General features: G+C 43.3%; 2 protein-coding genes across 3 annotated transcripts in view; one reads left to right on the top strand and one right to left on the bottom strand.

Annotated features, from left to right (window-relative positions):
* Positions 1-10,555, bottom strand: part of LOC138949756 (large ribosomal subunit protein bL9m-like) — a 62,005-nt gene extending 51,450 nt beyond the window's left edge. For both annotated transcript variants that reach the window (XM_070321576.1, XM_070321575.1), the window contains exons 1-5: positions 10,475-10,555; positions 10,206-10,340; positions 9,733-9,889; positions 9,066-9,190; positions 6,903-6,953 (exon numbers count right to left, since the gene is read on the bottom strand). In XM_070321576.1, coding sequence (XP_070177677.1) covers positions 6,903-6,953; positions 9,066-9,190; positions 9,733-9,889; positions 10,206-10,301 — 429 coding nt within the window. In that variant the 5' untranslated portion in view covers positions 10,302-10,340; positions 10,475-10,555. The remainder of the gene's footprint in view (positions 1-6,902; positions 6,954-9,065; positions 9,191-9,732; positions 9,890-10,205; positions 10,341-10,474) is intronic.
* Positions 10,556-11,448: 893 nt separating this feature from the next.
* Positions 11,449-17,194, top strand: LOC138951396 (mucin-22-like). The gene is made up of 4 exons (XM_070323007.1): positions 11,449-11,808; positions 12,599-12,715; positions 14,781-15,344; positions 17,043-17,194. The coding sequence occupies exons 1-4, from the start codon at positions 11,481-11,483 to the stop codon at positions 17,192-17,194; spliced, it is 1,161 nt and encodes a 386-aa protein (XP_070179108.1). The 5' UTR covers positions 11,449-11,480.
* Positions 17,195-17,273: the final 79 nt, after the last annotated feature.

Here is a 17,273-nt window from a genome sequence, read left to right as displayed (position 1 = left end):
AACGCACTGCTGAAGGTGCTACTAGCACCGTGCGAGGTTCACCAGTACCCACGGCCGCAATCCGTCGGTAAAGTATTCCCTCTATCACCCTCAAGTTATCCCACAAGTTCAACAACGACTTGACCGCCTGACTATACTGAGATGCTTCGTTCCCGCGTGGCCTTTCAACTCCGCTATTGATCAACTCGATGACCAACCGCGTCACCGGGTCCTCCGTTTGCCACTGTCTTATCTCCTCCGTTGTCCAACTATCGGACCAATCGCTTCGTAGCCCCTCTAAACATTCCAAATGATCTGACTCACTTCTCTCGGCTGCCCCGTCCGCTGCAGCGGAGTAGGCGCCCTCCCCGGACTCAATCTCTCTCACGAGATCATGTGTGCCGGGTACCTCACTATGGGTTCGGGACCCCTCAGGCGACCCGATAGTACCCGTAGCTACCCCCGTTCCTGCTTCCCCTTCCGAGTGGACAGAAACGTCACCCTGCGGACACGAACCTTCTCCTAGACTCTTCTCTAGAGATTCCCCTGTGCCCACAAAGTACCCAGGTGGAAGGCAAAACTCGCTAGGTGCCAAAACAAACTCATCCTCGTCCCACGAAGCAGATTTACTCTGAGAGCTTCCCTGACCATCCCGCTTTTCCTTTCCTTCCCCTGTTTTATGTTGAGAACGAGTAACCATTTGGTGTTTAACGGGAGGCGATTCCTCACGTCCTTTTTCTGCGACGAATACCCCAGTTACGTCCCTTGCTTCATGCTGGGCAGATTTACTCTGAGTAACCTGATTTCCGTCTATGCCTGTTCTTTGAACAACCTCGGCGGGGGTTGCGGTGTTTGACCCGCCTTCTCCCTCTTTTGCATCTTTGTTCACTACGCGCACATGCGTGCTCTCGCCTACGCACTCTGAACAGTTGTCTCTTTTGCATGCACGATAAGGCTTGCGTGACATTGCGTCTGAATTGCCATGTAGTGTGCCTTTGCGATATTCCATGTCAAAATCATATGAGTCTAGCGTAGCTATCCATCTGGCGACCATACCCTCTGGGTTCTTAAAATTCCTAAGCCACCGTAATGAACTGTGGTCCGTTCGTACGAGGAATTTCCTCCCTGCCAAGTAATGGCGAAAGTGTTTCACGAACGTGACCACTGCGTATAGCTCACGATACGTGACGCAGTACCTACGCCTACTGGGACATAGAGTTTTCCTAGCATAGGCAATCACCTTCTCTTCCCCATCCTGTACCTGGCTAAGCACTGCCCCCACTGACCATCCCGATGCGTCGGTGTCTAACACAAACGTTCCCTCTCTACGAGGATAAGCCAACACTGGGGCCATGATCAATGCTTGCTGCTCGAATGCCCTCTGGCAGTCATCACCCCATACAAAGATAGCTCGCTTCTTGGTCAAACTCGTGAGAGGCACTGCCTTATCGGCAAAGTCTCTAATGAACTTCCTGTAATACGAGGTTAGCCCCAAGAAACTTCTAACCTCCGTCACCGTAGTGGGAGTGGGCCAATCTCTGACTGCCTCTATCTTTGCTTCGTCACACTTTATCCCTTCTTCAGAGATCACATGCCCGAGAAAGGACACTTCCTTTTGATACAACTGACACTTAGCAGCCTTCAACCTCAAGTTCGCCCCCTGGAACCTCTGAAATACCCTCCTCAGATTTTCCAGGTGGTCTTCCTCGCTCTTTCCCATAACCACTATGTCATCCACGTATACCAAAACCCTGTCAAAACCTACTCCTTGGAGCGTCAACTCCATGAGTCTCTGAAAGGTCGAACAACTGTTGCACAACCCAAAAGGCAACACCTTGAACTGGTAATGACCCACATGCGTACTGAAAGCTGTCTTTTCCTTGTCGCTATCCTTCATTTCAACTTGGAAATAGCCCTGTGCCATGTCTAAGGTAGAAAACCATTTGCTACCCGCCAGGAGATCGAGTGACTCGTCTATTCTAGGCAGAGGATAAGCGTCCTTCTTTGTCAACGCATTGAGCTTTCTGAAATCAACACAGAAACGTACGCTACCGTCTTTCTTCTTCACTAGAACCACGGGGGCAGCCCAAGGGCTTTCACTTGGCTCTATCACATCCGCTTCACACATTTTCCTCACCTCTTCCTCGATCACCTCTCTCTGCACTATGTGGGGTCTACGAGGGGGGATTTTGACTGGTCTGTTTCCTTCCACATTGATTTCGTGCTTGGTCCTTCCGGACCGTCCTAACTGCCCTGTGGTCTCGTAAAAGACTTCTCGAAACTCACTCACTAAACCCAGTAACTTTTCTTTGGTTGGGGCGCTCACTCCCCTGTCTACCTTTCCCATCATGTCTGTCAATGGCGCTGATAGCCCCACACCATCTTTCTCTCCCCGACTATCGTGACTCTTTTTCTCAATTTCCCTGTTTTCCACCTGCTCTACTGTCTGAATAGAGGCTACCATCATTCCCCCTTCTAGATGCATCTCATGTTCAGAAAAGTTCGAAATCGGAACGTAAATTCCCTCGCTCCCGACAGATACCATCGCCCTAGGCACCTCCATACCCGGGTGCTTGTTAGCCTGACGTAGGGGTTCTATGAGTCCCTCCCGTTTTCCTGTCCAATCTCCCGTTACCATGGCCCTGACCAACCTTTCGCTATTGGGGGGTATGTTCACTGATTCCGTGACCTTAACCCTAGCGCACGTCTGACTCGCTTCACTGATCATCTGCACCGCCCGGCCGTGAATATGCAAGGTACCCTTACCAAAATCAAGAGAGGTAGCATTCTTTTTCAGAAAATCCATCCCCAGTATGCCCTGAGCCCCTTTGATCTCTCCCACTACCATCTGGGTTCTGAACTTTTGCCCATCGATGCTCATAGAGAATCGGCCTTTTCCCTGAACTCCCAAAGGATCGCCGTTTGCCATGCTCAAACGATTGCTAACTGGGTTAAGCTTGGGTCTCCTATCTCCCATAGCTTCAAAAACTTCCGCCGAGAGAATAGTCATGCCTGCCCCTGTATCGACCAACATCTCTATCTTTTGCATGCCCACTTCGACCGGTATCAGCCAACAGGCGCCTGCAGCTATGCTTACTCTCACGGGTGGTTGTTCCTCCCTACCTTGATTGGCCTTTACATTTCCACGGTGGGCTGTGTTCTTGGCCTCGAACGCAACCCCATCTAGTTTAACGGCGCTGACTGAGCGTTCCCCCTTGGCTGTACCCATCCCCCTTGTCTTTCCTTCTTTCTAGGACACTGACGAGCGAAATGTTGGGGATCACCGCAAACAAAACAGCTACCCGTCTCGGGCTTCCGTGCCCTGCCTCTCGACAACTCCTCTATTTTCTTTTCTAACATGTCCACTTTTCTACTCATGTCTTCCTCGTTTGCGTTTTCCTCTTTCTTTCCATCCCCTCCTACGTATCGGATCGCTGACCCAGCGTCCTCGGGCTTTTTCAATGTCTTTTCGGGAAACCCGTTATTCTTGAAAGCTACGTATTCCCCGGCTAGCGACACTGCTTCGTCTAGGGTACTGGGGTGTCCGAACTGCACCCTCTCTCTGAGAGCCTCTTCCGACAATCCACCAATAAACTGTTCTATCAGTATGAGTTCCCTCGCCCCAGTTTCCATGTCCCTATAAGCCCTGGTAGCCAAGCGACAGAGTGCAAACCCATACTCCTCAACTGTTTCCTGCTTTCTACGTCTTCTGTTGCGAAATTCGCACCTGTACGACATCACTCTCTCTTTAGGACTGAACCTCTTTGCCAGCGCGCTGGTCAACGCAACGAAATCTCTCTTTTCTTCCTGTTGCAAATACCCCAACACCTGCTGAGCAGCCCCTCTAAGACTCAACGACAATTGAATCCCCTTTTCTTCTTCTGTCCACTCATTCCAAGTCGACACCCCATCAAAATGTTCTAGGTAGTCATGCAAATCGAGCGAGGTACCATCGTACTTATCGGCCTGAATCGATTTCCTGCTGGTATGTTGGTAGGGTTTTTCCCTCTCTATGAATAGACCTGGGCGACGTGTTCCCTCATCTACCCTATGATTGGCTGACCCTTGACCCCGACCTGCATAAGCATGCGCATGACCGTTCTCGGCCTGTTCGCGCTCAACATCGTACCCTGAGTCAAAAGACATGTGCGTTTCGCCTTTCTGTTCATTCTCTGGATATTGTGATGGATACCTATGTCTTCGTGGTGTTTCCGACCACCTAGTCTGACCTCCCCGAAGGTAACTGTCTTCCATTTCTATTTCTCTTTCTTCTCTCCTTGCCATCGAACCCTTAGCCGTAAGAAAGCTAGGTGAGAGAGCGCTCACGACTTGCCCTAGTCTTGACAAAATACCCATCTTTCTTTTGTTCAAAACAATTCAATCTTTGCAAAACCTTCGCCGAACTTCCACTAACATGAACTATATCAACTTCATAAATGGGAATGTAACAGAACTTATTTCATAATAAGCCAACACATTTCAAATCCTGTCTGAACCTACGTCATACAAAATAGCAACAATCCCGCTTCAAATCATCGTACACACGTATAGCAACAATGTAGCAAATACAATGAAAAAATGTTTCTTTCTTACCTTGTTTTTCGACGTCCTTCGAAAACAAACACAGTTGGAGGCGTTTCCTCTCTTTTCTTTCTCTTTTTTTTTCACTTTTTTTTTTTTCCAACCACGGTCTGGGCTATCTGGGCTACCGTTAAATTTACTTCAACTAGATCTACTAACTTGTTAAAATCCTGGTGCACGGCACCATTTAATGTGGCAGATTTGATTAAAACCGGGGGCTGCCAGGGGATTGTGCAGGATGTTTCTTATTTACTCGTGATGTTGTTTGACCTCGCGTTGTGTTTTGTTTTGAGTGTAAGAATATTTCCCGTTTCCCTCTCTTATCCCCGATGCAGTAGACTCTAGTTTTCAGCTATCATACGGCCAACGGCCTCTCTCTTGCAACGAATGTAGCCCACACCGTGGTTGTACAGTTTAAAACATCATTTTTATTCTACAAGTGCATGAAATCAAAACATCGTCACTTTCACGCAGACTCGTTTCCTTTCTTCCCTCGTCACTTCATAACTATCTCTGTCGTGTCTCAGTACTGTCGCTGACTGTCGTTTAAACAAGGGGGGTGATTATCAGGTTCCCGATTGACAAGGAACTTATTCAGACTTAAAGTCTTTATAACAGAACTCCCGATTGACAAGGAGCTATTTAGTGCATGAGATACTATCACTATCAGATTCCCGATTGGCAAGGAATTTATACAAACGTTATAACAAAACTCCCGATTGACAAGGAGCTATTTAGTGCATGAGATACTATCAGATTCCCGATTGGCAAGGAATTTATACAAACGTTATAACAGAACTCCCGATTGACAAGGAGCCACTTAGTGTATACTGCAAGGTTCCTAGTTCACAAAGAATGATTAACAACAGATCTAAGCAATAAATCCTTACGGTTAGAAATGAAGGCCGGCTTCCGATTAACGAAGAAGTCGGCTAAGGTTTACTTTTCCCGGTTAACAAGGAATTTAGTTAAAGTTAAATGACTCCCGATTAACAAAGAGTGCCGCACCCGCGAAATCCAAAACATTATATAGACCTCAAATCTTTGGACTATTTCGCATAATCATGCGCTACAGTGAACTCTGACCCTGAATCACTAACTTCCGGCAAATAATCCGGTTCTTCTTCAATTTATACTACTCTATTTTCCGCTAACCGTCGTTAAACAACCATGTCCGTAAGCGACTATTATCCTAAAGAAACTTATCATTTTATCAAACAACTCCCGCACATCGATACTAACAGATTAGCAGCTGGTCGTCTGCTACAAAGTCACGTCTGCTTGAAGCGTCAGTGCTAAGCTGTTCTAAAAGCTAGCATCGTGCGTCGTAAATTACGTCACATAAAAGATGGCGTCAAGTGCATGCGTACCAATGAAGTCACTCAAACACGCGCACGCACACTGAATATTATTACGTGGGCTGCAAGGCTATTCCCTCACAAAAGCACTAATCAAAAACCTGCTCCAGGGGCCTGCAACGTAGCACAACATATTACCCCACTGGGAGAATGCAAGTTTCCAGCACAAAGGACTTAACATTTCTTACATACTGCTTGACTAAAATCTTTACAAACATTGACTATGTTCTATACAAGAAACACTTAACAAGGGTAAAAGGAGAAACAGAATCCGTTAGTCGCCTCTTACGACATGCTGGGGAGCATCGGGTAAATTCTTCCCCCCAACCCGCGGGGGGTCTTTTTTCCAATACTTTGTATGATTACGAATATCGTGCACACCAGCGCCCACCCTTCACTACCAGAAGAAAAGAAACACACACAAAACCCAAGTCTGCACCTCCTCTTGAAAATGTACACATGTATACATTCAGGGATTGGCTTGGGCGTCGGTCATCGGTCTTTTGCCATGTTAAATTCGGAAAAGACCGACACACATGGGTCTCAATCCGTCAACTGACTGATAGACATGCAGCAGTCAGTCAGCTCGTCTTATTTTTGTCTGCTGTCTTTTTCTTTCTTTTTTCCCCCATTCCTTACTTAATTGAAATGAATATGTTTATTGTGTCCTCAGACCTTTTATTCTTCTTCATGTAAGTCCATTGGAAAATAAACAAGAAAATGAAAAAAAGATTTGAATTTTCCTCTCATTTGTACATTGTAAACAACTTTCAGAAGTTTCTCCTCCCTGCCGTAAAGCACAATTGCGGCAGTCCCGTGGTGGAAGGAAAGTTTATTTTCTTGACTGATTGGTTTGCAAAATGACTGATTGATTCATGGCTGAGTCAGTCAATGGACCTCTAGTGGACAAAACCCAATCCAATCCCTGTACATTAGTAACAGTCACATACATATGTCAAAACAATCAGAATGCACACCACCTACCATTTCACCGTACACTCCCAGAGGTTTTGCTTCTTCTTTTATTCCTTTCTCCTGTACAAACAAACAAAAGAAAGAAAGTCAAAAATAATATTGTTGCAGACATTTTTCTTTTACCACAGTAACAATTATGACTACAAACTCTTTATCCGAAGAAAACTGCAACATGAACAAATAATAATAGTTGCTGTTTTCTTGTGAGTACATTTGTTATTGTTATCCGGTTCGAGTTCCTCTCACCCGCAGTCCCTTGTTCCATTTATTTGTTATCCTACATTCTACACTTGCATGCCTTCTGCTTCAAACTTCAAAAAGTCAAAGTGTGTGCAAATTGAAGACTTCCATTTCTTCAAAGTTGTAAAATCTCTGACGTCAAAAGCTGAAAGATGCCACAACAAGATTAGCATCATGTGTAGGTTCACACAAATTCTTCCAGAGGATTAACAACAAATTCAAAAGTGTTTCAAGAATGAAGTTTGTCTTGGTGACTTTGTCACAATGGGCCGTGACAAAATAGGTCCATGCAAGACTGTAGTTTGACCCGACCTCATTTACATGAAATCTACATGAATGTGTGAAGAGATGGTTAAATTGTTCATTACAATGGGTGGTCTCTCTCACTAATGTAGGATCATCTTTTTGTACAGTTTGTAAATCACTAAATGACACCTGTGTGTGATTAATTCATTAACAAATCCCAATCTACATAGGAAGCAGCTAGGCTGTTGATTCTTAATATGTAGATATCTCACAACAGAAGGATGCTCTAATCACATGCAATAGCCTGTACAGGTCTGTGTTCCTCTACACCATCATTTTACAGGGGAAGGAATTTATTCATAAAAAAAAAATAAAAACAATGACAATGAATTCAACAACATCAATTACTAATTAACACATATATAGCCCTCATTTTGATTATACTATGCAAGAAATTGATTCAAAATATGCATATGCAATCATCTCGAAAGGGGGTACACAATGCACGCAGCGAACCGTCAACAAAACTAATACTGAGGTGGATGCCGGGGGGTGGATGGGGGGTTTGCAGGACTGAAAAAGTCGCTGAACTTGCTTGCTGGCCGCCGCGCTGCTACTAATGACTTCGGTACTCGCTCTCTCTCGGACTCCCCCTTATCGGTTACCATTGTTTCATTCCAGATGGCTCTCCTTCACTCATCACCTACCCCCTGCCCTCCAACCCTCTTCCATTCCCCGCATTCGTTCCCACGGGACTTGCTATCACTTCCCCAGGCTGCATTACCTCTACACCCCCCCTCCTTTCCCGCATATCTGTCTCGTTTAAATAGAGTTTATTGTCGCTAACCGCTCCCTCTAAACTCACACTTTGCCTCCCCCATTTATTTTTTCGGCAAACACTTTTGCGTTTTCGGCGGAACAAAAAAAATTTTTGCGGAAATTTGCCTTTTGGCGGACAATTCCCATTCCTGACATCATTCATCCTTCAACATTTATCACTCAAGGAAACCTAGAGTTTGATATACATGTTAGCAGTTCATTGTTACGACACACTTCTGATGTAAATGTCAAGTATACAAGACATTTATTCACAACATTAGGACAAAACAGACAGACATATAACATACCATTCGTCCACAAGTAATAACGGAACATAACATGCAGATTACAATACTGATAAAAAGAAACCTGGCTGGTTTTATTCCACGATAATTCTGGTACAGATCTGTGGCTGCATGTGAACATGCTAGTGTACATACAGGAAGGATGCTACAGTGGAACCCCCCTTTAAGACCACAACCTGATTTCATTCCTCTGCTTTTGGAATTTACAGAGGTTGACGTGAACAGAAAATTTGAAAAATGAAAATTGGAAAAAAAAGGTGAAGTAAACAGTGATGGCGCTAATATTTTTTCAAACCGGTACGCAAACTTTTATGATTAAAAAAAAAGGTAGGCTGGTCATTGGAACTAGTACGAGTCCAACTCAGAGTACTGGTTTTGTTGTTTTACCAGCAAAAAAAAAGGTAGTTCTAAAACTCATCCGGTAGGTTATACCGGCAGCCAATTATTTTCCAGTATTTTCTCATTTTAACCGGTAAAATAACGGTAATTACTGGCTAACGCCAATACTGGTAAAGGGTGCAAAAAACCACATTTGTGTGTGTGGAAGGAGTATATACTGTACCTGCTTTTCCCTGGTGAACTTCTCCACGTTCTCGTCTGTTGCGTACACAGCCTGGCCGGCAGGAAAGAGTTTTCCGCGGAACAGTCGTCTCTTCACCGTCACTGTGTCGCCACGGATACCCACGCCTGCAGTGGGAAAATATGATTAGGCAAAAAAGTTGTATGTTTCTGGTAACATGGCTTCACAAAATAGGGTAGGTAGGGATTTATTTTGTTTTGTTGGTCAGGGTAGAAAATAACTATGCAGTGACGCAAAGAGACTGGACTTACTATACAAAGAGAAAGACAACACATTACAAAACAAATGAGACAAAAGGGATGCGGGGTTATCCCCCTTGTGTTGTCTGCCGCCTGTTACTTTTGTTTTGACGCTTTTTTTTCTTTTGTTTTTACAAATGCAATAAAAAAAAAGTCTAGGGTCGGCGGAAAAAAACTAGGTAGGGTCGGGTGACCAGAAACATACAATTTCTTTTTTTTCCTTATGGTTAGTCGTGTGAGACAGACTGACAGCTAAGGTGAGGACAACAGTTAACACACTCTGAACGATTTTCCCTCTTCCATTTACCCATAACAAAGACTATATGCCTCTGCCCATAGTTGTACCCCATGTATATATTGAGGCTATATTTTGCCAGAGTATTTCAAAGTGGGACCACCAAAGTTCCAACCTTCAACAAAGTCTGTGAGGATGCATGTGATGTCAGGTGTCTTGTGGGCGTGCACCCTGTCCACAAAGTTCAGCACGCGGTTCTTCTGCGTCACCTTGGGCAGCGCGCCTTTCCTCGCCAGCTTGGGGGGGAACATCTGCTCCATGATCACTGTCGTCTGCAACACACTTTTTTTTTTTTAAACTGCACATGTATACATACACCATCGAACACACATGTTCATGACATGTGCACCTCTTTCCGGCATGTACAAGCGCCCTTTTATGTTCACTCTCACACACTTTCAAGGTTACACGTAGGCTACTCATTCAATCACTTAACTTACAGTTACATTAAATATGCACAAAACACACACACACACGCGCACACTCTGACAAAGTTTGTGAAACACACACACACTAACACTGACACACACAAACACTGACACACACACACAAACGCACAGAGGATGATCAACAACGTCTACTACTTACTCGCACATGCTCCAGGTTTAGCAAAGGTGCATCTTTATGTGTTGTCAGCAGTCGTTGACTGCACTGACGGGTCGACTGCAATGCCGTTCGCAACATTGCTGTGCGGCGTGTGCCGACGTGAAGTGCAACTCAAATCTGAAATAACAAGGTGCAACAACTTATTCCGGAAAGCAATCGTGGAAATAATTGATCATGAACGATTTTAACACTTGATTACAGCCACGCAACGAAGTATAGCACGCAAGGCAACGTCACGTTGAAAACCGTACCTTCTCTAGGTCACACGCTGAAAAATTGTCTTCTGCCACAGGAAGTTAACTTATTCGCAGACCTCAATAATAGGCCCGCACTCAAGGTCATTGATCAAAATCTTGGACCATATATATATACATATATATGCATTATTCATATTATTCATGTAACTTGACACTTTTACAGTATATGTTGTCATATAACAATATGATATTTATATGTTTCTGTCAAATAAAATAAAAGTGGGTGTACATTGAAGCGCGGTATAGCTGTTCGCTATATATCCGGTCACAAGCTGCTACACGAGATCGCTGTACCGCATGCTTTGCTATGCTCTGAAGTTTGCGAGAGATTACGATAGCTTGGAATACCGATAGGGTCTATTATCCAAATCTGTTTCATAAATTGTACCTTCTTTCCCTGAACCATGGTAAGTTTTCAGAAATAGTGTATTATTTGTAACGTTTTAAAAGGATGAGATACTTTCTACTGCCAATGCTTTTTGTGGGAATAAGTGAGATAACTTCCTATTTCTCCGACTCTTGTGTTGTCAGATTGGCTTGTTGAAGAGTTCATGCACAGTGCGGAGTGGGTGACGAATATTTTTCTTCAGAGAGTTCTACAGTTCTTAAAGGTATGTAAACATTTTCAGGCCTAAAAAAAAAATAGGTGTGGTTACGGTAACCCGACCTACCCTATTTTTAGGGGCCGATCCTATAACTTTTTATTACATTTGTCAAACAAAACAAAAAACGAGTGCAAAAAACGCAATGAAAGCGAAAGCGCCCGTGTCGCACACTTATTTCCCTGTCAAGTAGGTTTAATTTGTACACATTAGAAAAAAAAGTTAAAAAAAAAAAAAAGTGATTGCCTGCCTACCTACCTACCCTATTTTTTTTGGCTATGTTACCGTAACCACACCTATTTTTTTTTTTGGCCTCATCACAAGACTTACAAAAGATTTTTGCATTTTCTGTTACAGCACCAGCAGGTGAAGATTTCAAGACAGACAAAACAGTCAACATGCAGATGGAGCGTTCATCAGAAATACCAACATTGTCCAGTGCTGACAGCAACGTTGTTTGGCTGAAACAAGAGGCAGCTGAAATACCAACATTGTCCAGTGCTGACAGCAACGTTGTTTGGCTGAAACTAGAGGCAGCTGAAATACCAACATCGTCCAGTGCTGACAGCAACGTTGTTTGGCTGAAACAAGAGGCAGCTGAAATAACAACATCATCCAGTGCTGACAGCAACGTTGTTTGGCTGAAACTAGAGGCAGCTGAAATACCAACATCGTCCAGTGCTTACAGTGAAGTTGTTAGGCAGAAACAAGGGGCAGCTCCAAGCGGTGAGTGTGTAATGTGATATTCAGTGTGTGTCAAAGATGGAGAGCGGTGAGTGTGTAACGTGATATTGTGTGTGTCAAAGATGGAGAACCATGTTGTCGAAGAGTCATAAGCCTGTAGTGTGATGGAGACAACTCCAAGCGGTGAGTGTGTAACGTGATATTGTGTGTGTAAAAGATGGAGCACCGTGTTGTTGAAGAGTCATCAGCCTGTAGTGTGATGGAAGGTTGTGTACGTAAGGGTGAAAACTGATGAAACCCTGCAGTGGTTTTTTTCTGAAAATGCGCTTTAATGGAACGTGTTGTGCAATTATCTAAGTATGTGTATAATTATGTTGTCATAATTCACTTTACCTTTTTTAGCTGTTCAAAAATCTTTAAATACCAAGGCTCGGAAACTAAAATGATACCCCATGGGAAATAATTTCTTGAGAAACCAGTGGTTCCATTTTCAAAATTAATTCATCATCAAATGTCCACTTTGCACAGGGAATACCCAGGCTGTTCATTTCTGGTATGTGACCAAGTGGAGAGATTGTCTTATTCCATGCGGAGGCCTGGCCACATCTGAGATATGTTTACACAAGAAGGAATGTGCCGCTAAGTGTCATCTCTTTCTGTCTTTCGTGAACATATCTTCTTCTCTTTCAGGAAGAGAATCATTCTGTCTTTTTAGAGTTAATAATTTTGATCTTTTAGGAATGTTCTCTTTCATACGTTCAGAAAAGGTCTGTAAACATGTTCTCACGATGAAGGGAAGACTTCAAACAGATTTATGAATTTTCTGTTTCAGCACCAGCAGGTGAAGATTTCAAGAGAGAGAAAGCGGTGTGCGTACAGATGGAGCGTCCAACAGAAATACCAACATCGTCCAGTACTTACAGTATGGTGATGGAGACAACTCCAAGCAGTGAGTGTGTAACGTGATGTTGTGTGTGTGAACAGTGATGAGTGATCATGTACATTCAGTTATTGACTACTTGATACAGGTTTTAGATGTAAAAAATATTCGATTTACAGCAGTAAGCTAGGTTTCCAAGAGAACGACTGTTTTATGACTTTTGACACGTAAAATATTTTGGTATGTTAAAAAAGAAGGGCCATAAAGTTTCTTTTCTACCCCTACACTATGAGTTAATAGGACAATGTTTCTTTTCAACCCCTAAACTATGAGTTAAAAGGACAATGCTTCTCGCATTTCCTTGCACAGGTCTCTTTGGGCATGTACAGGCATGAAAATTCTCCGTATTTTTCGTATTTTTGAAAAAAATAAACCGTTTTTTTTTCTCTTCGTATTTTTCCTTTTTTTTTTTTCTTTTTTTTTTCCCTAGTCATAGTTATAGTAAAATAGTTTTGGGGCCATGTTTGAATCCAATTTTAAGGCTCAGATAGCCCCAGTTTGCACCCTTGAAAAAATAAATTTCCGGGGGGGGCATGCCCCCGGACCCCCCTTGAAGTCTTGGCGCTTTGCGCCTGCAAAACCTGGCGCTACGCGCCTTCAAATTTTTTTTTCAGTATTTTTTTTTTTTTCAGTTTTTATGCCTGCATGTAGAAAATTATCTAGTTTCATTGACTTTTTTTGCACGGAGTTGAACACTGCAATTGTTCACAACAAATTTCAGTCATGGGAATTGTCCGCGAAAAAGGCAAAAGTGTCCACCACAAAAATAAATGGGGGAGGCAAAACAACTGAATTTAATGGTAAACTCGGAGCTCAGATGACACCAAATAATGGTGTTTTTTTGGAGACCCGGACCCCCGCGCCTGTAACTTGATGCAAAGCGTCTTCGATTGCTATTTCTTCAAAATGTTAAGCCTTTTTTACTTTTTTTCCATTCCCATGCCTAATATTTAATTTTATCCTTGTCCTTGTGGTAGGTTAGCTTAAAAAGTAAGTGAGGTGGACATAGCTGATTCATTTTTCTGAGTTGTGATTGGCTAAGGTCTTCTTTTTCTTTTGCGTTCGATGATCAGCCAAGGTCAAAAGCTACCTGCCCAGACAGCAACATCAGTTTTGATTTAGCTTTCTTGTATATATGTCTCCTGGTCTTAATTTCACTTGAAGGCAAAGTCTCTCAACTGCTTTAAATCAAGCAGAAATATGAAAGTTGCAAACCATCCAAATATAGGTGTTATATTCCCCACAGATTGTCAAAAATCATCAGAAGCATAATACATTTCAGTTTGTGTTTTGTAATAAAAAGAACAATTACACATGAGTCACTTTTAAGGGAAGCAACTGCCTTTTCTTCCTCTTGAGTAAGAGATAAAACGTGGTTATTCCCCTTTGCACATAATTTCTTAACCACTAAGCCTATGTTCCTGTTGTCGCAGGGTGTGTGTATCCCAGTATGTAACTTGAGTAAACTCATCTGAAATACTTTCAACAAGGCACGTATGCCCACATACAGCATTAAGCATGGGAAGATGACTTTAAAGGCTCGCTCCTTCTTGTGAAAATGGTTTGGATCAGCATCTCAGATCAGGCCAGGCTTTACATGGGATAAGACCATCCCTTCACTTGGTAACATGCCAACAATTCCTCACTGCCCCGGGTGAGTTGAAATTGCTGTACAGTGAAAACCTGATTTTCTCAGATTTTTGTCTTAAAAGGGGGGTTCCAATGTATAAATAATTTCTTGAGAAGCCAGTGGTTGCATTTACAACATTTGATTTAATTCATCAGCTAATGTCCACTATGTACAGGGATTACCCACGCTGTTCATTTCTGGTATGTGACCAAGTGGACAGATGGTCGTATTCCATGCAAAGACCGACCAAATCCGAATTGTTTTCCTGAGAAGTTGTGTGCCTTTAAAGTGACATCTTTTTCTGTCTTTCCTGAACGTCTCTTCTTTTCTTTGGGAGTTGTGAATTTCTATCTTTCAGGAATGCTGTCTTACTTGCCTTCAGAAAAGGTATGTAAACATTTTCATCACGAGACTTACAAAAGATTTTTGCATTTTCTGTTACAGCACCAGCAGGTGAAGATTTCAAGACAGACAAAACAGTCAACGTGCAGATGGAGCGTTCATCAGAAATACCAACATCGTCCAGTGCTGACAGCAACGTTGTTTGGCTGAAACAAGAGGCAGCTGAAATAACATCGTCCAGTGCTGACAGCAACATTGTTTGGCTGAAACAAGAGGCAGCTGAAATACCAACATTGTCCAGTGCTTACAGGGACGTTGTTAGACTAAAACAAGAGGCAGCTGAAAGACCAACATCGTCCAGTGCTTACAGTGAAGTTGTTAGGCAGAAACAAGGGGCAGCAGAAATCCCAATTGATTTTGGAACCATTGCAGACACAGCTTCATTTTTAGAACAAGATTGGGGTACATGTTCTAATGATATCAAGCGTGAAAAAGACGGTGTGGGGGAGGGTGGAGCAAGGCCAGTGATGGAGGTCTCCGACAAGTGCAAAGAGGAGTGTACATGCAATGCGGGGCAGGACTTCAAGACTGAGGCATTCCCAGCTGTGACCGAGACCAGCAGTTCTGCAGCTGAAGACATCCCTGCAACAAGTGTGTATGCGCATGGTGAGAGTTTTGTTTGTGGTGGTGTGGAAGTTGAAGAGGACAGGAAACCAGACATTGCACGTGACTGTGTAACGCAAGCAGCATTTTGTCCTCTGTCTGCAGGCTGTTACTGTCGATTGCTATTACTTCAAAATGTTCAGCCTTTTTTACTTTTTTCAATTCCCATGCCTAATATTTAATTTTATTATTGTCCTGGTGGTAGGTTAGCTAAAAAAAAGTAAGTGAGGCGGACATAGCCAATCACAACTCGGCAAAATGAATCAGCTAAGGTCTTCTTCTTCTTCTGCGTTCGATGATCAGCCAAGGTCAAAAGCTACCTGCCCAGACGGCAACATCAGTTTTGATTTAGCTTTCTTGTATATATGTCTCCTGGTCTTAATTTCACTTGAAGGCAAAGTGTCTCAACTGCTTTAAATCAAGCAGAAATATGAAAGTTGCAAACCATCCAAATATAGGTGTTATATTCACCACAGATTGTCAAAAATCATCAGAAGCATAATACATTTCAGTTTGTGTTTTGTAATAAAAAGAACAATTACACATGAAAATGCAGAAACTGATGCTGACAAAACCTGCAACTGTTTTGTTATGTTGTAATCCGACATTTCCGAACAGTAGACTTCCACTACGTGTTTTTTGTGGTCCAAAGATTGAGATAGCGATATACGCTACGCGTAAGGTGTGTGGGGGTCGTGTTGAGGCTGCAGCAACAACAAAAACATAAAAATTCAAGGTTCGCTCAAAGTCACTTTTAAGGGAAGCAACTGCCTTTTCTTCCCCTTGAGTTAGAGATAAAACGTGGTTATTCTCCTTTGCACACGATTCCTTCACCACTAAGCCTATGTTCCTGTGGTTGCAGGGTGTGTGTATCCCAGTATGTAACTTGAGTAAACTCATCTGAAATACTTTCGACAAGGCACGTATGCCCACATACAGCATTAAGCATGGGAAGATGACTTTAAAGGCTCACTCCTTCTTGTGAAAATGGTTTGGATCAGCATCTCAGATCAGGTCAGGTTTTACATGGGATAAGACCATCCCTTCTCTTGGTAACATGCCAACAATTCCTCACTGCCCCTTGTGAGTTGAAATTGCTGCACATACAGTGAAAACCACCCCCCGCGGGTTAGGGGGAGTCCCATATTGGTTGGGAGGAGAAAGAATTTGCCCGATGCTCCCCAGCATGTCGTAAGAGGCGACTAACGGATTCTGTTTCTCCTTTTTACCCTTGTTAAGTGTTTCTTGTATAGAATATAGTCAATGTTTATCGTCGCGATATAACCTTCTTGGTTGAAAACGACGTTAAACACCAAATAAAGAAAGAAAGAAAGAAAGTCAATGTTTGTAAAGATGTAAAGCCGAGCGGTGGTAGCTTCACGGAAACTGTCTGCGTCTAAGGTGTTACTGTGCGTGCGGTCTTAACTCTCTTCATGCCACCGGCGGTAGCGTCCGCCAGCCTTTGTGTCTATACCACTGCACCACCGTCGGTAGCTACCGCCGAGAAAATGTATGTCGTAAACTGGCTCATTTGCATACTGACCTCTAGTACAACGCATGCGTACTGAATAAGAACGTTTTAACTTCCGCCATCTTCCTTCAAATTGCGGGAGCGTGCTTGTTTTCGATGTGAAAACTACAAAAGAAGATTCGTTTGTGGCGATTTGTGGTGTAGAGACGTAATGGGCGCTTTTTGGGCAGAGTTGTTAGGCAATAATGACAGCGACGACGATGCTTTTGAAGGAGTTTCTTTGGAAGAGGTCGCCGAATCGATGAGGAAACTGCACATGCGATCAGAGTGTTGCAAGCACCAGAGCCAGAGTCTGATTCCGATGAAGAAGACGACGAAGTGATCGGAGATCCGAAAATCAGTGCTTACGATTGTGACAGGTTACGAGTTCTGTAAGTTTCAACCTTTTTATTTTCGCTGTG

The sequence above is a fragment of the Littorina saxatilis genome, linkage group LG16 (assembly GCF_037325665.1).
Source record: "Littorina saxatilis isolate snail1 linkage group LG16, US_GU_Lsax_2.0, whole genome shotgun sequence".
Classification (NCBI taxonomy): Eukaryota; Metazoa; Mollusca; class Gastropoda; order Littorinimorpha; family Littorinidae; genus Littorina; species Littorina saxatilis.
The sequence above is the reverse complement of the archived record's forward strand: the minus strand, read 5'-3'. Positions and strand labels throughout refer to the sequence as shown.